This window comes from Pygocentrus nattereri, chromosome 3, assembly GCF_015220715.1.
Source record: "Pygocentrus nattereri isolate fPygNat1 chromosome 3, fPygNat1.pri, whole genome shotgun sequence".
Taxonomy (NCBI): Eukaryota; Metazoa; Chordata; class Actinopteri; order Characiformes; family Serrasalmidae; genus Pygocentrus; species Pygocentrus nattereri.
The window spans coordinates 45,690,839-45,714,668 of NC_051213.1; the positions used below are offsets into that span (position 1 = coordinate 45,690,839).

At 39.6% G+C, this 23,830-nt stretch overlaps 1 protein-coding gene across 1 annotated transcript in view; it reads right to left on the reverse strand.

Moving 5' to 3' along the window:
• si:ch211-154o6.3 (uncharacterized protein LOC563854 homolog) overlaps positions 1-23,830 on the reverse strand; it is a 28,623-nt gene that overhangs the window by 911 nt on the left and 3,882 nt on the right. The window contains exons 3-13 of the mRNA XM_017706045.2: positions 23,439-23,554; positions 21,781-21,941; positions 19,446-19,569; positions 19,211-19,332; positions 15,625-15,711; positions 13,162-13,251; positions 12,980-13,068; positions 10,856-11,084; positions 7,369-7,491; positions 7,100-7,265; positions 1,740-1,825 (exon numbers count right to left, since the gene is read on the reverse strand). Of these exons, the coding sequence (XP_017561534.2) occupies positions 1,740-1,825; positions 7,100-7,265; positions 7,369-7,491; positions 10,856-11,084; positions 12,980-13,068; positions 13,162-13,251; positions 15,625-15,711; positions 19,211-19,332; positions 19,446-19,569; positions 21,781-21,941; positions 23,439-23,554 (1,393 nt within the window). The remainder of the gene's footprint in view (positions 1-1,739; positions 1,826-7,099; positions 7,266-7,368; positions 7,492-10,855; positions 11,085-12,979; positions 13,069-13,161; positions 13,252-15,624; positions 15,712-19,210; positions 19,333-19,445; positions 19,570-21,780; positions 21,942-23,438; positions 23,555-23,830) is intronic.

The window sequence follows — 23,830 nt, forward strand, 5'->3', positions numbered from 1 at the left end:
CATGGATCTACAGGACTACCAGATCAAAGACCAGAGCAAAATCAAGAAAAGCTGATCAGAGTTATTCATACACAGCTCTAGTTAAACACCACATAGGAAGCACTGCTCAGTGTTACCCAAGCCCATTTTATAGATCTAATCATAGAGCTTTAACAGAATTAAACGTTCGGTCTCATTTAGTGGATTTATGACTGGGTGCCAGAATGGAACTGCTGCACATTTAAGGTGGAGCAGAAGTCAGAAGCTGGTAAATAAGAAGCAAAACGTACGCATTGATACTACCACCACTGATCAGCATGTTAGCTTATTATATATAGGGTATTATAGTATAGTACAGTACTAGTGTCATTAGTTTGGTAACTAGCCAGGCAAACAGTGTTTCCTAAAAGGCTCCCTACAGTAAAATATGCCAAAACAGAGTGAAATACACCGGTAACTATGATGGCGTTTTAGGGCCACTGTTAAAAAATGTAAAAATTGTAGACTTTGAGAACAAAGTCGTAATATTTTGAGATAAAAAGTAATATGGTATGATATTTTGAGAATAAAGTCATATTTTGAAATGTTTGATCGCGAAGGAGTGGAACTCGGGCGCACTCGGTGTCTTCATCCTCGCCACTACAGCAACTGAGGCCCCACCGCGCTATGGCAGCACCCCCCGCCTTCAATAAGCCTACGTTATCCTCAAAATATTGCCAGTTTATTCTTGTAACTTCATGACTTAATTATCAAAATATTGCGACTTTATTCTCAAAATATTCATTAATATAAGATTTTTTTTTTTTTTTTTAACTACAGTGGTTGTAAACCGCCATCATAGGTAACAGAGTTAAAACAACGATCGTATGAATCCTGTCTGGTTAAATATGACAGAAAATCTATTAGTGGACACTTGAAAACAAGGGGTAGAAGAATGAACCCTGCCAGGATGGCGGAACGATCCCATAACAGAGTGTGATGTCATGTCCATTAACAAACACTACAGCTAAAGAGTAATGAAAGCTAAACATGGTGCAAACTGCATCTACAGTTAAATAAATGGGACCACCAATTTGTCTAAATCTCTGCCTAATTCAGTGGCTGAGATGTAAAAAACACCATTCCGAGTGGTTTGATGTGAAATGGTTCACCGTAGAGAAACTTACAGACTCAGATGTCTTTACAGTGGTGGTGATAGGAACCAGGGGTCTCCCTACAAATATAGCCATTTTATTTACTTTGCAAAATTTACTTTGCATATTCACCATTTCTCATAACATCTTTCAGTGAAGGACCTTTTTTCTAGGGGGACGTCTGGTTCCTATCACCACCACTGTGAACAATTCTGCCTCGGTATGTTTCTCTAGAATGGACCGTTTCACACCGAACCACTTTTAATGACTTTGTTTACATCTTAACCGTTTCATAATGCAGAACTGAAAACTGACAGCGTAGCTCTCTTCAAGTAATCACTAATAAACATGCTTATGATGGTGATTTCTGACACTGTATTAGATACTGTTACCTATAAAAATGGACAAAAGTGCTTTGCATACAGCTAAAACACTTTTGTCCGCTTCTGTGGGGTTTCAGGCAAGAGTGTGATGATGATGGTAAGGAGGAAAACTGTAATATAAACGGTTCCTTTAATATGAAATATCATATCAGCATGGCATGTTAGCAAGGAGCTCAGATCCTCCAGATATTTGCCAGACTTTCCCTTTAAAGTGCTCTGCTGTATCTCTCTCTCTCTCTCTCACCCTCACTCTCCTCCTCCTCCGAGTCTCCGTCTGATTCCGTAAGCGAGTTGTCCAGTCGGCCGTCTCGTCTCACAGTGACATCACCCCTGGAGGTAAAACAGCAGAACACAGTCATTAAGGAAAGAAGGCCCCGGGTCACGGAGTTAAAGACCGCGGTTCACTGTAAAGACACAGAGGTCATAAATAAAGGTATACAAAGGTCACTCTTTCCCATCGGCCCCCGTGTAGTTAGTTGATCCGAGACACGTTTAGCGTCTAAAGTTAGCTTCTTTAGTTTTGCACACTGGAGGCTGATGCAGATAACACGCAATGTTGGGCTTATCATGCACTTTTATCCACGTTAATAAGTTACAGTATTTCAGACAGTGTCAGAAACCACATCAGCAAGTCCATCTGAGGTTATTTAACAACTCCACGTGGCTTGAGGAGAGTGTGCGGTGGTTTAGGCACATGGTTGACGCTAATTGGTCTACATGAGCTTCTTTTACATTAGCTGCATTGGCCTCCTGGCGCCAGTCCCAAACTAAAGAAGAAAACTTTAGACGCCAGTCATGCCTCGGATGATCTACACTTCTGATAAGAGGGAAGATTCTCTGTTTGATGTAGCACGTAATGTTAAAGTTATATATATATATATATATATATATATATATATATATATATATATATATATATATATATATATATATATATATATATATATATAAAAAAAACGATCTCTCCCATCTGTGTGGGAAACTAAGCTGCAAAAACATCCAGCTTTGAATTTGCTTTTGTAGCCATGAAGACTAATTCATTTACATAAACACCTTTTCACATGACCGCTGTGTTTCAAGATTATGGCCGAAAAACCCGGTTAGTGTCATTTGCTACGAAGTCAAAGAAAGTGTGCTAACTAATTAGCTATTGTTTTTTCCCCATTAAATGTCTCTGAGGCGTTTCTGTGAACATGTATGATGAACCGCCGGGCTGAACATCACGGGTTGCTGCTCACAGACTCTCTTTAACTGGTTTACGCGTTAAATTCTCTCTATGACTGGATTCGGTTCTCAGCAGCGGGCTAAGCAGAAGGCAGAGAGCTAACCGGCTACCAGGCTAACGCTACAGACACTGACTTCAAGCCCTTAAATGCAGTGTTATTAAGTAACCGAGACATACGAAGTAAAAAAAGTTACTTGCACGCCTGTTATGAGCTAAAAATGTCTGTATTTCAACTAAAATCCCATATAATGCTGAGCTGACCCCGCTAGCTTGGCGCTAACATAGCTAACTCTCAGGGTGAACACAAAGTCCTCACAGGAAAGTCGGTTCACTCGGTTCACAAGACCAGACTGCTGACTTGCTGGACGGCAAGAGACCCAAATATTCGAAACTGAAGGTTAAATTACCGTTTTAAACACATATTTGAACTCACTGATAAAACCAGACACAACCTCATGAACAGTTTGTAGTGTTTGGCTCAAGAAACGCATGAAAAACATCCTTTTTCGGGTTGTTCTGGCTAATGTGCCTGTGCAGAACGACATGTTGAGCAAGACGAGCTTTCCCATTCATATTTCAACATATGTTATCGCAGTGCTGTTTTAATTAACAGATTTCTAAATTAGACATCGCTGTAATGGCACTGCTTCATGGTTTTCTGCTTGTACATAATTAAAAAGTGTAAATGAAATGATTTAATTACTGTGAATAAATCACAGTGTGTATGTATATATATATATATATATATAGTTGTTATCACTATTGTCAGAACAAAACCTCACACACACACACACACACACACACACACACACACACACACACACACACGTAGCTTTATAGATCTATCTACGGAAACCCAAACCTATTTATATTCTTCACTTGTATCTCGAATTCCAGCCGTTTTTCTTCTGTCTCTAGAGATTGTTTTTGCTTTCTTCTATCAAGTTCCAAGTTTGCAGATACAAAGATATAAAACATAAGTGGGGGGGAACAATGAACAATGACAGCGTTAAATGACCAGTTTGACCTGTTGCTGTTTTTAATGACGAGCTGTCGTCCCACCTTCGCCATGAAGGCTGCTGCGTGTCCTCAAAGCGGGCTTACACTTTAGCAACTATACTGTTATTACTGCCTCGCCGTGCTGTGATTCAGCCGTTTAATGAGAATATGTACTGTACGTGTAATACAGAAATGTCAAGATGACACCAATGAAGCATTACTCACACGAGCGCGCACGCTGGCACTTATTGCCACATCACCGTGCCGTCAACGAGCACAAAGCTCAAAGTTATTACTGTCAGAAGAGGAATCCTAACTGTACTTGCTACGACAGAGTTATTAAAAGTGCATCCCCAGACGGCGTGTTTTAACTATGCTCGGATATTATTCGCCTGTCGATACTCCAGTCGATCCTTCTTTTTCGATGAACACGTAACCCGGGCTTTCTGAAAGGTCATATCGACTAAATTATTGGATCGCCATTAGTAGCTGAGAGAGTGAAATATGTGGGAACGGCACGTGGTAATAGAGACGGCAGGTAGTTCATTATGTGTGATTTAGTGACTGTGTCTGTGCTGCAGGGTGACTGTAATATTTGGGCTTTTGGCTGAGAGAACATTGCTGAATGCTAAAGCGATAGTTTGGCCACAGTTTGAACACTTAGCCCAATTGCGGACGAACCGAGACATGCTTAGTGCCAAAAGTTTGCTTGTGCACTGTGACGATAGTGTAGCTAACAAGTAACGGAAGCTTATAGGCATCACTTTGTACGCTGTTAGAAATAAAGGTGCTGTGCAGGTACATCTCACGTTCATCAGGGTCCAAACTATGTAAATGTGCCCTCAAAGGTACAGCAGTGGTTTAAAGGTCCAATTGTGAACCTTAAATCAGTGTTTCCAGGTACCTATCTGTGCTTTTTCATAGCCTAATGTTTTAAAACCAAACATTAGAATAAAAGCCTGGAGGTGACACGGAGTGTGTGGAGTCAACCCAGCTTAGAACAGATCATTTCAATGGATTATGGTTCAGATGCGCCCTTGAGGGTCCCACCCCAGTGACAAGAGTTTCATATGATTATGAGATTACTGACACTGCATGACATTCTGTTATCAATAAAATGGACTAACATATGGCTACTAATATTGATTTTGGCTATGCATTTTATGTCATATAGTGAGCATGCAATCTGCATGATGCCATTTGGTGGATATAAGCTTCCATTACTTGTTAGCTACACTATCCTCACAGCTTCAACGCGACTAAAGATGCAAATGTCAGGCACCAAACATGTCTAGGCTGACCGAGGGTTTCAGGATGGTAAATACTGGAATTAGATGGAAAACTAACTCCAACAGTTTCAAGGGAGATTCCATCAAACTTGAAAAATTTCCACGCAATTTAATGGTCGAGATGTAAACAAAGTCATTCGGAGTGGTTCGGTGCGAAATTCTCCCAGCATTCTGTTCTCGAGACACTTACTAAGTCAGAATTGTTCACAGTGGTGGTGATGGGAACCAGACGTCCACCTCCCTCTGAAAAGCTCCCTCACAGAAGGTCATTACTCGAGGTGGTCATGAATACACTGCCTGATGTTAGAGAATAATGCATGTTTCAAAATACGTTCATGGAAGAGGGGTACATACGGGGTGTTGGAAGGCAAAACAGTCCCAATTTTTTATTCCTTTCAGACTTATGACTATTTTACCATCATCTCCACCACAAATAAACACTCAGGAGACGTGTAGGTTCACTGGTGGTTCTGGGTAGTAAATAAAATGGCTATATTTGTGCTTTACACATGGCAACCCCTGGTTCACATCGCCACCACTGTAAAGAGGTCGGAACGTTTCTTTACAGTTAGCCGGCTACAGATTTAACTCTCCGAAGTAAAGGCTCAGTTTCAGTAACAGAAGCTCAGATATCAACTGTTCAGAAGATAAAGAATGAGACTGACGTTGAAGTGACGCAATCAAACGTGTGTTGTGGTGGCTGCTTTGTGTGTAGCTATCGGGCTGTTAGGAGTTAGCCATTCGTTTATGTAGTATTTATTTAGTATTTCCCGGCTACGAATGAGCGGCATGGACAACAGATGGGACCAGTCACAACCGGTCTCGCAAGTCCGCCACAGCACAGTACGGCCTTGAGAAGCGTTTGGCTTCCATTGCCAGTGGAAAAGAGGCCTTTAAGAATAACTCTTATTTACTGTGCCCCATGATGTGTAGCACTGTTAGCACCGCGTTATATGAATCTGGCCCGAATGTCCATATAAATGTTCATCTGCAGTGCATATGAAAATTTAATTTAACAAAACCCTGTGGTGACAAATCGTCCTGCTGTTCTGTACACTGGCGAGAGACTGCGGCTCAACTTCTACTCAAAGACTATGTGCTGGAGAAAATACAGAACCATAGCAACTGAATAAATGGTTCTTCTGCTGTAAATGGTTCTTTAAAGAATTGGTTTAGCACCAAAAAAGGTTCTTACATTTACGGCATTTAGCAGACGCTCTTATCCAGAGCGACTTACACTTTGATCATTTTACACAGACAGGCCAAGGTGGTGTTAGGAGTCTTGCCCAAGGACTCTTATTGGTATAGTGTAGGGTGCTTGCCCAGGTGGGGATTGAACCCCAGTCTACAGCATAGAAGGCAGAGGTGTTAACCGCTACACTAACCAACCACATGGTTCTGCCATTGTTACAGGTCATAGAACCTTTTTTGCTACGACCCAGTTTTCTAGGAGGCTAGTGATAAAAAAAGTTGCTTACATGTCCTTGGCCGAACGGATAACAGCTATGCTCAAATGATGAACTTGATAATGCATGTTTACATTGATTTGGCGGACATTTGCTTGTTATTCATTGTGAGAAAACAATAGAAATATGGACCGATAAATGCTCTGTGCCCTCTCTGCGATGTGGCTCCGGTTCGCCACTTGTGCCACAATGCTCAAAACGAGGGATAAACCTCCAGTTTAACTCAAACTGCTAACAAACATCTGGCTTCATGTCTGCAGCAGCAATAAAGACTACTAAAATAATTGTTAGCAGCCAAGCTATAAGCCAGCAAATATGTTTTTGTTTTAATCACTTTTACAATATTTATAATGTGCAGTGTAATGTTTACAATATGCAATAGGTAACATTTGGACTAGTCTTGTTATTTGGGAAGTGCTTTTGTGCAAAAAACAATATGATATTAATTTTACTCATTTTTCGTCATTCTCTAACACTGACCAGCATCACGGTTTCCTTGCAGCAACTGATTTGGAGCTGGGGAAAACTTTTTTTGACTGTACTGCTTTCATGGGTTGATGGACGTGGAGCAGTCTGGTGGGGGAACAAAGTGGGAGGAGCATTGGGAGTTTAATTAGCAGCATACCTCTTCTTGACATTTCCTTGAAGCTGTTCCCAAACGGTGAGATCGCGACCCCCAGTGACCCAGCGATGACCTCCGCTTGGTGTGAGCCACGCCGCAAAGCAGAGGATTCTGGGTAAATCTGAATTGGTCAGCGAGACAAGGTATTTGCACTGAGGAAGAGAAAACACTGACAGAGGAAAAGAAGAAAGGAAAAAAAGAAAGACGGGTTGAACCAAAGAATCAGCCTCCTCAAATATTCTCTCCAAAATTTCCTGAGGACGTTCACTTACAGTTGAGCGTACTCTCTCCAGTGGTGAGGTCAAAGCTTGAGCCAATCAGAACCCCCGGTATTTGATCGACGCAATCTGTGACGCCAGCAGTGCTGCTGTGATTGGTTAATCTGCTCACCGTACCTAAAATCAATTGGACAAAATAAAAACAGATGGTCAGCAGGCAAAACAGTTCAACATACATCATACATGTTGTTGTTTTTCATTTTTTGACATTATTTATAAAAGCTAGTTGCCCTTTATGTTGCGTTGACATTTCATGACAACTGGACTAAGAGAAATGGTTGAAAATGACTCGGAAAAGACAAATTCTCTATTAAAAGTTAAAAATTAAAAGTTAAGAACATTTTTCCTTGTACTGTAAAGTTACCTTTAGGAGATACAAGGTTTTGTCCTGAAAGCAGCAACAGATACATAAGATAGAGAAAAGAAATGCCCGTTTATGCACACAATGTTGTGCAAATGTGAGACACTAATCTTCATTTATCTAATTATCTAAATCTAAATTTATCTAAAAGAGCCATTAAGAACAAGTTGTTCATTTTTCAGGGGATATTTCTGAGATAATAAATACACTTTCTTAAGGAAGGAGAAAGTTAAAGGAACATAAGTGGGGAAAAAAGGTGTGGAAAAATATCCCTGCAGACTTCTTTGAAAAACTGAAAGGAGGTCTGCTGAAAAGAAGCGAAGCAGAAATAAAAGTAAATACTGAAAATTTTGCCACTGCATTAGTTGTTGCATTTCTGTAAATATAGATTTTCTGCTTTTGTGCTGATGCAGAATCACCCGTACTTAAAGGATGTTTTGACTGGGAAATATTAAATAAATTAAAGGGCTCTAACGTTTGAATATATACAAAGTCAGTCAAAAGGCAGAAAACTGCAAAATATCTGATGTTGGATTGATCTCGTATGTAACAGGTGTGCCCACGGGGTTGAATATGCTTTATATCACGCCAAGAACAAGAACAAAACTTCATATCTCCAAAATAATAACTTTACAGGAGAAGAAAAAACGCCCTGGCTTTTAATGCAAGTCAATGGAACCAGACTTTTTTCTATGTAATTTTGGGCCTTTTCTTTTGGTCCACTCATCATGAACTTCACATACAACGTAAAGGACAACAGGTTTTTTCAAATTTTGCCAAAAACTGAAAATCAGCAGCGATATTCTAAAATCCCTTGTGCTAAAATAAAACATGAAAAAAAACCACAGAATTTTTACATTTTGTTTTGTCATTTGGCTTTTTAGCCTCACACTTTTCCTCCCCTGCCTTAAACGTAGTGTTTCTTAAATGTAGCCTGCTATGATGAAGTGCCACCGTTAGTGCACCCTGCATCCCCCAATGAGATCATCACATCCCAGCCTTCTGCACGTGTTGCCAGCAACTTTGATTAATCTGGTGTAACTGTTTACAGATTTTGGGATAACAACACCCTTCAGAAGAAATATCCCCAGACCCGGCTCGCTCCGGAGAGACGGGATTAAGACATGAACGTTCCGGATGTTTTTGAAATTTCCTGCTGCCCTGGAGCGAGGAGGCTTTCTTCTGAGTTCCTTTTTTTTCTCCCCCAGCCGCTGGGACTTCAGCGCAGCTGCTGCGAGCGCATGGGCCCAGCCATGATGCATTCCATTAATAAATCCGTTAAACAGCCTCGGGGCCGCAGAACAAATGTGAGTCTACTGAGGGCGGCGAAACATTAAACATAACAGGATTCAGCATGGCAAACACACAAGAAGCGTTTCATGAAACGAGATGTCGACTAAACGCTTGGTGCTGACGGGGGGCCTTGGGAGAGCTGACAGGTTGGCAGGATAATGACTGGAAAACCGTAGCTGTGCTGAGTGTGACGCAAAGATGCTCGCAGGTAACGTTAAGCTTCTCTTACCTGGGGCTCGAACATTCGGCAATTGAGGACGTTTCGGCTTTAAAGGGGGTAAAAAAAAAAAATCTAATTTACATAATGTTCACCTGAACCCGAATGCAATCGATCAGCCAAGACATGTTTGGGGGTCTGAAATAGAGGTGTGCACTCTATTGCCCGCGGGACCTGCCACAATGTCTTGTGGCGCAGGAGTAATTTTCAGTGTTGCGCATGGGAAACCAGCCCACTGTAGGCAGGAGCAGGCCGAGCATGCATAAAGAGAAATCCCACAAATGAATGAATAGCCTAAATAAAGTAGAACCATCACTATATATGCGTACACATTACATTTATATATATATATATATATATATATATATATATATATATATATATATATATATATATATATCTCTCTCAAATGGTCACATGAACAACACGCAAATTCTATAGCTTGCACAGATGACCGAGCCTTCAGTCTGACAGACATATCAAAATAAAAGCCCATTAAAATACCAAAAACGGCCGCTCCGTGGTTAAATTCCTTACGCCGTTTCGTGAATTTCACAGTCATCCTGATGACCACGTGTTATTTCAGCAGAGGATAATGTATTTCTGAATAGACTATTTCAGATATTGGACGTCAGTTCGCCTGTGCAGGTGGGAGCGGGCAAAACATCTTCATTTCCTCTGGGAGCAGCGTTAAATCTTTCGGGAACTGAATACCCAGCATGCTACCACTGGAAATCCTTGTGGTGTCAAGCAATGCTGAGTGCCAGCCTAGCCACTAACCTGTAGGCTAATAAATAAGGTAGCATTCGTGTCATTTCTAGCTCAGTCAACGAAGAAAAACATACAAAACAGCGATTCTTACTTTGTTCAGAGCAAAACTTACACTTTTGGGGTGTTTTTTACCTTTTTAGCCATACGTTAGATTTAGACAGACATTCAAAAATTTGTCATTCATATTTACAACGTAAAAAAGCGCATTAGAACGAAATTACGTAGATGTGCGTAGATCGGAAAGAAAAAAAAAGGAATACAACGTAGTGCAAAGTACAGTGAACAGAACTAAAGTAACTAGGTAAGTAACTAATGGCAGCTTAGCTTGTCGTCTCTTGTATGTGACCCACATTTAATCTAAATTGATGATGTTTTGCTTATTTAATCCATTCCCTACATTGTAATGATTAGACAGTTACTACAGTTATACAGCTGCAGTAAGATACTCGGCTTTCTGACAGTAACGTTCGCATTCGGTGTCTGTTCCGCATTCACCAGCTAGTGGAAAAAAGACTTTAGCTTTTCAAAAGATCCTCCAACCTTCAAAACACAGCAGAAGAGTAACGTCTGTGTAGTAAAGTGAGGTAACTGCGTGGGGATTTAGGCCTGCAGAATGCATGAAGCTAATGGTTTGCAATAAGCTTACTTGTGCGCTACATTGGCCTCCAGAGCAAAACTAAAGAAGCAAACTTCGGACTCCAAACGCGTCTTGGTCAACTGGCTGCGTGTGCGGCGAGTGGGAAAAACGGAGTCACTGCTATCGAGTCAAGATTTTGCCTCAAATTATTCCTTTAATCGGAGCATCACGTTAGTTTGGAATGTTAACAAAAAGCTCAGACCCGTCCTCCAGTTGAGCACGCGGATGCTGGCTCGTCCGCAGGCCAGGAAGATGTGGTCGCCGCGGGCGCTCAGCCTCAGCCTCCCGCCGGCCTCCTCGCCCCCGCCACAGCCCGTGACCTCTGACCCCCAGCCCTGCAGCCTGCGGAGAGGCTCCGGCCCGCCGTCGCGCACCTCCCACACACACACGCTGCCGTCCACCGAGCCGCTGAACACCAGAGGACCCTGGGACTGTGGGGGAGGGAGGGTCAGTGCCAACGTGTTTCCATGACAACTCAAACTCTTAATAAATAAATTATTTTGAGGATAAATAAATAATAAATGGTTTACGTTCATAACGTTCAAAAGTTTGGGATCACTGATTTGTATAGAATAGTATGAACAGTCAAGTATCACATATATGTATATATGACAGACAATATGCCCAAAAATATCCAGACAGCCCTTCTTATTACTGAATTCAGCTACTTTAAGGATAAGCATTGATATTAATAGAATTAATAGAGTGGGACGCTCTGGTGCACCTGGCTAGAGGGGTATAAAGCCCCCCAGCATTGGGCAGTGGAGCACCAGAACTGGAGTGAGGGAGCTCCATCCATTCTTTGGTACGAGTTGGCTAAATGCAATCAAATCCTCACAGCAATGTTCCAACATCTAGTGTAAAGCCTTCCTAGAAGAGTGGAGGCTGTTACTGCTACACAAACCTTTGGCCATATATAGGAGGCTGTTACTGTCCATAAACCTTTGGCCATGTATTTAGAACTTTTTAACCATGTTGGTTACAACAAGCAGTTTTTACATAGAAATTCGATTATAATTATTTGTGTTATTATTTATTATTATCTGGATTTTCTTGTCAAACCATCTGCCTTAAAATTTGATCACCACTTTTGAAATACGAAGCTATTTATATATTAATTTTATTAGAAAATTATTCTGGATATTACTTTAAAAAATAATTTCATTTTGGAATTTGGTTTCATTATAAATCAATTCTGAGTATTAATTTAATTAAAACTACACTCTGGCTATAAATTTTAGCACAAATGTATTTTGGAAATGTATTCTGGATGTTAATTTTATTTTAACTTCATCCTGCATATTCATTTTATTAAAGATCATTCTGGATATTAATTCCATTTTAAACATCTGTGTATAAATTATTAGAAATTCATTTTGGATAGGAATATTATTAGAATTTCATTCTGGAGACCAATTGTTTCATCCTGGATATTAAAATGACTAAAACTTCATTCTGGCTATTCATTTTATTAGAACTTCACTGTGGATGCTACTTTTATTAAAATGACATTCTGGATCTTAATTGTATTTCATTTAAAAAATGAATATTAATTTTATTAAAAATTCAACCAGGATATTAGTTTTATCAAAAATCATCCTAGATATTCATTTTATAAAAATGTCATTATGGAAAACTTCATTAGAAATTCATTCTGGATATTTATTATATTCAAATGCGTTCTGGATATTCATTTTATTAGAACCTCGCTTTTATTAGAACGTTATTAACGGTATTAGTTTTATTTCCAAAATGATTCTGAATATAAATTTTTATTAAAACATCATTCTGGATGTGAAATTTTTTAAATGAATTCTGGATATGAATTCTATTAAAATGCAATTTGGATATTAAATTTATTTGAAATTTGTCATTACATTATTTCAACTTTATTAATATTTATTATTTATTAAAAGCTCCCTTCATGCATCTACCATCTCTAACATTTCCACTTGTTCACCGCTGACTGTCTGAACCCTGGTGGAACCTGTGAAGGTGCAGAGGATTCAAATCCTAGTGTCAGTTTATGCATCTATCTGCAACTTAATCAGTTTTATATTCGTAAAACATTGATTCCAGACATTTAAAGGGTAGTGTAAATATCATTGAGAATAAATAAATGATAAACGTGGGGAGAGGGAGGTTTACATAAGGGCTCGACTCTGTATGTGTCCTCTAAGGACCAGCCTTCAAGCCCAGTTTGAGCTTTAAGCTGCAGGAGCGGAATATTAAAATTTGATATGTGCTGGATCGATGCCGCGCTAACGAGCAGGCAGAGAAGGCGCCCGCGTGCCAGCCCGGCGCCGTTGCCATGGCGCCCGCCCACCTGTAGCGTGGTGACCGCGTCCAGGTGTGCGTTGACTGATTGACGGTTCTCCTGAGAGAGCCAGTCCCACACCTGCAGCTTCCCTGCATCTGTCACACAAACACAGCCACATCGGTCAACCTCACACTGACAGAGCGAACCACACAGCATACACGCAACTGTACACCCACACACGTCCTCACCTGAGCCCGTCGCAACGTAGCCCCCGCCAGCCGCTATGAAGCACAGGCTTGTGACAGTGTTAAAGGTGTAGACTGACTTCACGCACTGGCCTGCCAAGAGACATAAACACGCATGGCGTGATTTCACTGTAATAAACGTCAACAGCACATTCACAGCCTCATACCATACATGCAATATTCACACCGACACGGTCAAGACGGTACTGGGTGTTTCGCCTAATCATTCAGATCACAGTAGAAGATTTCGGAGCTTTTTATTTTATATACAGTCATCTGCAAAAGTTTTGGCACCCCTGCTCAAGTGACGTTTTTGTTGATTTTAAAGTTCAAAATAAGTTCATACACCCTGCACAAAGAACAAACCTCTGCATATTTTAATGCACAATTACTGTTTATTTGTATATTGGTAAAAATGGTCATATAACGTGGCCTGGCACTTTTTATATGGTGTTTTCTTTCTGTAATGTGTTCAAAAAAAGCTGCATGCCACAGCAGAAATATGCCAGATTTACTCTCACCAAGAAAATCAACAAAGCAGGTCGTCCGACTGGGGGTGTCCAAAGTTTCGTACGCGGCTGCATCATTTTTATGCAATTTATCAGAGAAAAGAAACTCCTTTCAGAACGTGGATCCTTAAAGGTCTGCAGTCATTTATTTACATTTACAGCGCTTGATTAACAATTTGATGATTTTTTACAGAGGTACACCCTTCAAAAACGGATTTTCAAGGGGTCTGTACTAAAAGCGAAGGTTCTGTTTAGAACCATGAGCTGTTCTAGAACTGCTTCGTGCTTAAACGGTTCTTTGCGTGGTGAAATGCTTAGAAAGTGTGTTGTATGTGCTTTTATAGAGCATTTCGGGAAACGGTTCTATATAGCACCAAAAGAGGTTCTGCTATTCTTCAGATGTCAGGCGTGTAATCATAAAGAACCCTTATTGGTGCTATAGAACCATTTTCAAAAAGGTTCAAAAAGGCACGTTTATATTTTAGGGTTTTTTTTCTCTAATGTCTAAATATTTCCAATGCAGAAATATGCCATATTTATTTGGACAAAGTCAACAAAACATGCCATTTGACTGGGGGTGTTCACTGTTTTATTTGAATGACTATTTGGTCATTTCTTACAGAAAATGGTTCTTCAAGGGTTCTGTAGTAAAGGCAACAGTTCTACTTAGAACCACGAGTTCTACTAGAACCACCTCATGTTTAAAAGATTCTTTGCATGGTGACATGGTTCTTCAGATTGACGGAGAATGTATGTGGTCCTATATAGCACCAAAAAGAGATCTGCTATTGTTACGATGTCAAGCGTGTAATCATAGAGGAACCCTTTTTGGTGGTACAGAACCATTTTCAAAAAGGTTCTATAAAGAGCCACGTAACATGAAATGGTTCTATATCGGGTTTACTAAAGGACCATTGAAGAACCAGCTTTTTAAGTGTGTAGTAGGCAAAGGTAGTGTTAGGAGTCTTGCCCAAGGACTCTTATTAATATAGCGTAGGGTGCTTGATTGAACCTCAGTGTGGAAGGCAGAGGAGTTATGAACTACCCTATACCAACTACTGATTTATCTGCTTCCTGACAGACACGAACAGCACAGCGTTGAATCGTTTTCCCACATCTTACACACTAGTAGCTCTAGCTACCAGTTACTTGTAAGTCTGAACAGTGTGGACACAATGAATACTGAAAATTATACAGGGAGATTCACTTGAAAGAGGCCCCGAATATTCCGTAATAACTCTCTCTAGGACGAGCTGATCTGAGCTGATCAATGTGCAAAGTGCTCCTTAGTATATGGAGCTTCCGACAAGCCAGGATGCCCCTGAGTCGGAGCGATGAGGGCATGACATTTAACCTCCGTTTGCAATGTCCAGGTACATCATATCGTGTCACATGCAGAGGTGTCAAATTCAGGTCCAGAAAGTAAAAGTCCTTCCCAGGATTTTGTTCCAACAGGCTGGACAGCTCTACTGGTGGTGGGATCGAACTAGAGAAGCCAGCCTGTTGGAACAAAATCCTGGGAAGGACTTTTACTTTCTGGACCTGAATTTGACACCTCTGGTCACATGTAATGCAACAGATTGCACACGTCACAGTATGTGGCATGTTTCTGGTTCAGACTGCTTCCTCCTAACAGGATTTAGAAGAGAATATTCGGGGCCTCTTTTGAGTGAATCTCCCTTTATTATAATAGACTTCTGTTTAACTCTGTGCTCTTTCTCCCCTGGTGCTGAAAAATAACCTGTGCTTAATAGCTGTTTGGGTGGAGATGAAATGAGGGAAGGGCTTTTGCACAGTACGGAGTGTTTTTATTAAACTGTATTGTGTTGCATGGCTGGCCACTTATATCAAGAGCTGATTTCGTTCGGTTTCACTGTGAAGTCGAGTTACTCAGCAAGTCGAGTTACTCAGCATGTATGTGCACGCATGAGTGTTTAAAAACTTGAGCGTGACTCACCAGAGCTGAGTGTCCATATTCTTACGCAGCAGTCAGAGGAGCCGCTCAGAACGAACCTTTCCTTCTCCCCCAGACGCAGAGCAGATGCTACAGCAGGACAGAGTCAGAGAACGAGAAAGAGAGAGAGAGGGAGGGAGAGGGAGGAGGCAGTTTGCCAAAGAGCATGATTATAAAAGCAATGCGAAAAGAAGAAAGGGCAGACAAAGGCAGGCAAAGAGATGGACAGATGGAAAGGAGGAGAGGAGAGAAAGCGCAGACAGGACAGGGGAGGTGGGTGGAAAGTGTTGGAGAAATAAATGGACAAGCTGCAGTTGGTAGTACATATGTAACTGCCAGCTGTTCCCACAAAATGTCGCTTCTTTAGGCCTCAAAAACATAATATTTCTCTTATATCACTCAAGATTGTTAGGTAACCATGCTTCTAAGCAACTATGCATCTATGCAGTAATTATGTATGCAATAATATGCATGCATAATAGTATTCTGTACCTTGAAGCAAACATCAGGCTTGTCCTAGTCTAATATGCTAAACAATTCATCATCACGATAAGGAGGTTTCAAGGGGAATTTCCATCAGTTTCACTAATTTCCTGCATAATTAAGTCATTGGCATGTAAACAAAGTCATTCAGGGTGGTTTAACGTGAAACGCTCAGTTCTAGAGAAACTTACTTCACAGTGGTGGTGATGGGAACCAGACGTCCGAAGAGGTTAATGGCTCTAAAAGCTCCACAAAACGCTTACATTACGTTTATGAATATTATGCCTGATGTTTTGAGTCCATGTTTTAGCATCATCATCATCAACATCACAAAGCTCAGAAGACACGTGTAGGTCCACTGATGGTTCTGGATAATAAATAAAATGCCTATATTAGTGTTGTAGACGTTGCAAGCCCTGGTCCCTATTGCCACCATTGTCAAGACATCTAGGTCAGTTTCTCTACAATGAACGATTTCACATATAAATCGCTCTAAATCACTTTGTTTACATCTCAATGAAGAACTGATGATGTCATTTTACTTCGACGGTCATTAAAATGTACTAAGCTTAAGTTAAATTACATTTTTGTAGATAATAGTTAAGTTCCTAATATTACACCTGTACTACTGTGGCGATTTGGAGACACCTGTGGTGGAAATATGGAACTGCAAGAATTGAGCTGGATTACTGAATGAATGAATATATATACACACACACACACACACACACACACACACACACACACACACACACACACATATATGGAATAATGCTGATGTAATTTTTTTTTCTCATGTTATTCATACTTAAGTTTGAGTCTATAACGGATAAGTTGTTAACTTATTTGTTGCTGGAAAATCAACAAAACAAAACAAAACAGTTTTGCTCACAATAATATTACAACATTGCGTATTTTGGATATTTTTGGAAGGCTGCAGTGATTTCTTTCTTCCCGACAGCCAGAAACAGCACCACGTTTAATCTCTCCCTTCTCTTCTTTGCAATAACTTCTGATATAGACTGCATGCAGGAACAACACTCCACATCACTCCAGCACAAATGGGCGTGGCTAAAGTGCTGCAGACTGAATAAGCAGTCACATACCAATGGATGTGACTTCACAAGCAACATGAATTCATAATGAGCTTGTTTTCCATATATGGACTACATGGACTTGTATGTACTGAAACATTAACAACAGCAAATTCATTTATCAAAAAAAAAGAAATCTGGTTTTCTACAATTCTGTTTGAGTTCCTGGCGGCTGTCCTACAGAATTTGACTACAACTCGAATCAGATCCACCTGATTCCCCCATTCAAAAGCTCCAAAATCAACTCCACCACTGTGTTTTTGTGTTATTGAACTACTCAGTATAAGGGCCTGTTATCAGCAAGGAGTGTGAAGAAGGCTTTTCCCTTAGGAAACACTACAGCAGAGTGGGGAAATGAGGGCTGGTTTCCAGCAGTTTGCTGTGTCGTAACAATTAAACCTGATAATAAACTGCTGAGTTGAGCGAGGTGTGTTTAAGCAGGGAAAATCTGATTTTTTGTGAGTTATCCCCGGCCACAAAACACCCCTTCAAATCCTGCACAGCTTGGCTTTAATGAATAACGTCTGGAAAGCACAGCTTTAGAAGGCAGCTTGGTGATATGGCTGTTATCGGCCTGATACTGGCGATGAACACAGCGATGTCTCTCGGCAGAGCCGCGTCCTCCGAGCCACATTTTGGGTTGCATCATGAACGTGTGAGTATTGGGTGGTATGGCCAAAAACACCCTTCTCACATAACTGCCTGTGGAAGCCATCGAAAGTTATTTATCGGCAGGTTCGCCTGTCCGTGCAGTTCTTTTACTCTTCTCCTCCCGGTCTTAACTGCTAAGCCTGAACGTGAAAAACACGCCCCCTCATTAATGAAGCCATGAAAAAATAAATAAATAAATAAATAAAGCAAACAATAGTTAAAAATAAACAGAAAAAAATATTTAAAAAAATCAGAAATGTATAATACAGAAATAAATAAATATATACCTGCAGAAAAAGGAAATATATGTATAGTATTATTTTATAACCATTTCCAACATAAAACTTTTTTTTTTTATTATTTATTGATTCATTTAGAGTTTTTTTTCCCATTTTGTCCTGCATATTTAAGATGCTCCACCTACTTTTGTAGGTGGCTTCTTACACTGGGATGCCCAATAAAAACCATCTTTAACAACCAAAATAAACCAGATTTTTTAAAAAGCAAGCTTGAACAATACGTAAATAAGCCATGTCATTATTGCTTTCGACCAATAGAGATGGGCAAAATCAGAAGTCGGCTTCTTATTCAGCAGCTTCTTATTTTGTTGTCATTTTCCGTTCCACCTTAAACGGAGCAGCAGTTACATTCTGGCACCTGAACGTAACTGATGCACCATTTAAGGTGGAACTGGAAACTGAAATAAAAAGCAAACGAAGCTTTGTCCAGCTCAAGTCATTTCTCTCTTATGCATGTCGCGTATCCCTGACCGTCAGACTCTGCTGGACAACATTAGTCATTTACCCCTCAGTACCAGCTGATCCACAGCTTGATTTATCACACAAGGCCCCGACCGCGGCCTCATTTACCCCCAAAACAAAGTGGACTACTTCAAATGCAATAGACTAAACAGCAGGAGGTGATCGAGTCTCTGAAGTGATTTCATTTTCATTTGAAACATGACCCAAACACCAAAACAGGTCAAACAGGCCAACAGCGCGGTTCACGTTGTTTATACGTCACATTATTTGTGGCTCAGATAGTGAAGCGCCATTCGTCACTCCACAGTACGCATTTCTACAGAGTCCACTTGCAGCACCACGCTCCTCAGTAATGAGGAGGTGTGTCCCAATACTTTTGTCCTTATATTGTATAAGCAAAGCTTTATAAACAGCCTCATAATATAGAGGACCCAGTGAAATTCATGGGAAATATGTACAAACCACATTGTTTGCCCTGCGCTGTGTTTTTTTTAAGCCATTCGTTTTTCCAGCAGAGAAGAACGTTTTAGACTCGGAATACATTATTTAGGCCTGTTTCAAGCCCCAGACTTAGGCCTAGGTCTAAGTGTATTTCCTTACCTAGACTCCTGCAGTACTCTGCAGGTGGCACATTGAGGCAGGTGACTCCGCCGCTGTGACCCCCCAGATTGCGCTGCTCCGTTGCCGTGGGAACGTGCCACACCTTAACCGTTGTATCGCGACTTGTGAGCGAGCGCGAGGGAGAGATAAGCTGCAGTCAATTCAGTCATTTCACAGCCTGTTAGCATCGCAAATCGCATAATTTCGCTCACAGATTGAGAGGAGCTCCTGGTACCTGCCAGAAATCACGAGGTTGTCCACAGCAGCCACGCAGGTGACGATGTCGCTGTGACCTTCTACAGTTCTGAGGCGAAACTTCACCGATTCCCAGGATGCTTTGAGGGATCTGAATTCAGAGTCTGGGATGGGAACGTAGACGCTATTTAGCATAGACGCTAGTTAAAAAGACCAAATGTGCCGGTCTTACAGTATTTACCAAACCACTTACAGTAGATACCGAATCATTTCCAGCAGTAGTAGTTTACTACATGCTAGTTTGCCTAATTATTCATAGTAGTTACTGAATAATTCATAGTGGATACTAAGTCATTCATAGTAGTTAGTGAATAATTCATTGGAGCTACTAAATAATTCATAGGAGATACTAATTTAAAGTAATTATTTAATAAATTCACAGTAGATACTGAGTAAAGTCTTAAAAGATACATAAGAATTATAGCAGATACTACATAATTTATAGTAGTTACTAAATAATTAATTGTAGATACTAAATACCTTATAGTAGTTACTAATTAAACGTAGTTATTTAATAAATTCACAGTAGATACTGGTTAAGTCCTAAAAGACACTCAATAATTCATAATAGATACTAAATAATTTATAGTAGTTAGTGAATAATACATAGCAGTTACTGAATAAATTATAGTAGACGATAGATAATTTATAGTAATTACTATGAATAATAGTAATTGTAATTAAAATGAATAATTCATAGTAGATACTAATTCATTTAAAGTAGCTACTTAATAAATTCATAATAGATACTGAATAAGTCATAAAAGATACTTAAAATTATAGCAGATACTACATAATTTATAGTAGTTACTAAATAATTTATTGTAGATACTAAATACTTTATAGTAGTTACTCAACCATTTATAGCAGATACTAATTCATTTAAAGTAATTTAATAAATTCACAGTAGATACTGATTAAGTCATAAAAGATCATTTACAGTAGTTAGTGAATAATACATAGCAGTTACTGAATAAATTATAGTAGACACAAGATAATTTATAGTAATTACTGAATAATTCATAATTAAAGTAGCTACTTAATAAATTCACAGTAGATACTGAGTAAGTCATAAAATATACTTAATAATTATAGCAGATACTAAATAATTCATAGTAGTTACTAAATTTATTGTAGACACAAATACTTTCTAGTAGTTACTGAATAATTCACAGCAGTTACTGGATCATTTTTAGTAGATACTAAATAATTTATAGTAGTTACTTAATAATTCATAGCAGTAACTGAATAATTTATAGCAGATATGAAATAATTCATAGTAGTTATTAAATATTTCATAAAATATTTATAGTAATTACTGATTAATTCATAGTACTGTATATATTAATTCATTTAAATTAGCTGTTTAATACATTCATAGCAGATACTGAATAATTCTTAGTAGTTACTAAATTACTCGAACATTTATACAATTAACAACGGAAGAGTTTCATCTCAAAATGCATTAATGTGACGTTCTAAATTTGCTAACGACGTTGCCAAGACGTTGATAAATTTCCTTCTGGATCAATAAAGTATCTATCTATCTATCTATCTATCTATCTATCTATCTATCTATCTATCTATCTATCTATCTTCATGAATGTTCTTTTTTTTATAACAAACTCTGCTGGGAGTGGGAAATGTCAGTGCTATTTTATGATTAATACAGCCTTTATTACCCAAATAAAGATACATTTTAGACAAAGTGTGTTACAAAAGGACATTTTGGAAATAAACTCTTCAGCTGTGGTCATTTAGCCAAGGCATGCTTGTTGAAGTTTGCTCCCTTTTTTTGCACTGGAGCTGCTAAGATAACATAACAAGTAGTAAAAGCTCATGTACAACAATTAGCATCATTACATACTTGCCTCGAGTTGTGAAGTAATCCTTAAAATGAAACCGCATAAGCAAAATCTGGTTATTTAGCTGGTTATTTAACTTGACACGGTTTGAGGCAAGTGTGTGATGATTAGCACAGTGCTAACCTGGTGGCTATAAGCTTCCTTCACTACATTAGCCATGCAGCTGATGGGCTAAATTTGGGGGAAGTGGGACAACTGCGTAAATTTGATTTTGGGGGTTATTGATCACATTAATATTAATGACTGAATAATAAGCTCATGGTTGACGGGGTTAACCTACGTCAGGCCTCAGGCCACTTCTGTTTTTAACTCCAGAAGTAAGAGAGAAGCGGAATGGCCCACAGTCAAATTTTAATTACACGTCCAGCTCCGGAACCGGAGATGGACGCCCCTGAGTGAGCCACTGACATACGTAGCCTGAACCTGTGTGTGTGTGTGGGTGTGTGAGACCTGGGTCTGGTGGTCCAGGGCTGTCTGAGATGTTCTGTGTTTGACCTCCTCTTTCTCTATTCTTTCCTCCATCTTCTCTACTTTCCTCTCTCTGCTGGTCATCTTCACGAGCTACCTTCACTGCTGGAGTGTGACCCCTGTGATGCTCTGCTGTGTCCTCCCTGCAGCCACAACAACAACAACAACAACAACCATCATCAACCACTCCTACCAGGGGTGTAAATCTCTAACATCTCAACAATTCAGCTTAAGAAAAGCTTCAATTTGATTCATTAAATACAATTCAAAATGACATGAATCAGCGAATCATTAAATCTCACACTGTATCGCCGTTCTTCAGGTACAGTTCAAAATACACTGAAATGATTCAGTGAATAATGAATACTTCAATTTTTATTGCGACTTCATTTGATTCTTTCAGTAAAATCTAAAATGCACTGAAATGATTCAATTCAGTATCACGTTTCAAATCTCACCAAAATCTAATTTGATTCCTTTGATTCTCTTTTGTTCAATTCAAACTGCACTGAAATGCATCCAACTTGAAATTACACCACGAATCGATTTGATTTGATTCATTTGGTGCAATGCAAAATGGACTGAATCAAAACGAATTCAGTGAATCACAAAGTCTCCAATTTCACCAAAATTCTATTTGATGCGACTTAAAATACACTGAAATGACGACATTTCACAAATACATTGAAACGATAACATTTCACAGTTCAAGTTGACTCATTTGACTCTTCTTCGCTCAATTCCAAATGAACAGAAATGCACAGTCAAATTACGCTACAGATCAATGTGATTTGATTCATTTGGCACGATGCGAAATGGACCGAATCAATTCAATCAAAATGAATTTAATGAATCTTGGAATCTCGCATTCCAGCAAATGTCAATTTGATTAGATTCTCTCGGTACAATTTAAAGCACACTGAAATGATTTAATGAAACATGCTATTTAAATTTCACCAACATTTGATTTGATTCTTTCAAAAAGCACTGAAATGACTCAGTAAAGCATTTTGCCACAGTTCAGCTGAATCTGTTCGCAATTTTCACCCAGATTCAATTTGATTCAGTAAAATTCTTTCTATATGATTCAGAATCAATTACAAAATATACTGATAATGTGACTCGAAGACCTATTTACAGTATGAATATAGACAACAAACACAGCACACTAAGCTTTTTTATGGATTATTATGTTTAAAAAACTCATTATTAACATTATTAATATCAATCCTAATCGATTCTAATGTTCCAGCAGAATCGCGGACTTCAGGTGAGAGACTGATCCATTTTTCACTGCTAACTGTACATGATGGATCTGGTGCAGGTGTCAGTCGCGAGAAACGGCTACGTAACTTTGCTATTACACGTCCACTGCTGAGCGCTGATGGAGTGACGCTGAGGGAGGTGGAGGAAGGTACAGTGCCCTTAAAGATGCGTGACAGTGTCCAATCAATACCAGCTAGACGAGAGAGAGAGAGAGAGAGAGAGAGAGAGAGAGAGAGAGAGAGAGAGAGAGAGAGAGAGAGAGAGAGAGGCGGAATAGCTGCGGGCAGACTGAGCTACGATTCACACGCTCCTGACCCTCAATCACTCTCTGACTCTCTCTCTCTTTCTTCCTCTCCCCCGACTCTCGTTCTTACACTTGTCTCTTCATTTTATCCTCCTGTTCTCCCACAATGCAATGGGTTTGCTGGGGGCCAGAAAGCTGCAGCAGCAACTCAGCCAATCTGCTGCGAAACTCCGCCTTCTTCGAGACCTTGAGAGAGAGAGAGAGCGAGAGCGAGAGAGAGAGAGAGAGATTGAAAAAGTGAGAAGAGAGAATGAAAGAGTGAAGATGAAGAAAGAGAAAGAGCAGTGAGAGAAAGCGTGAGGATGGAGAAAGAGTGAGAGGAGGAAAGTACAGATGGAGAAAGACAACAACAGAGAGAATTGTGAGAGAAAGAGAAAGAAGAACATAAGTGCGAGAGAGAGATTGATGAGTGAGGAGAGAATGAAAGAGGAAAAAAGAGATACGATGAAAAAGTGAGAAGAG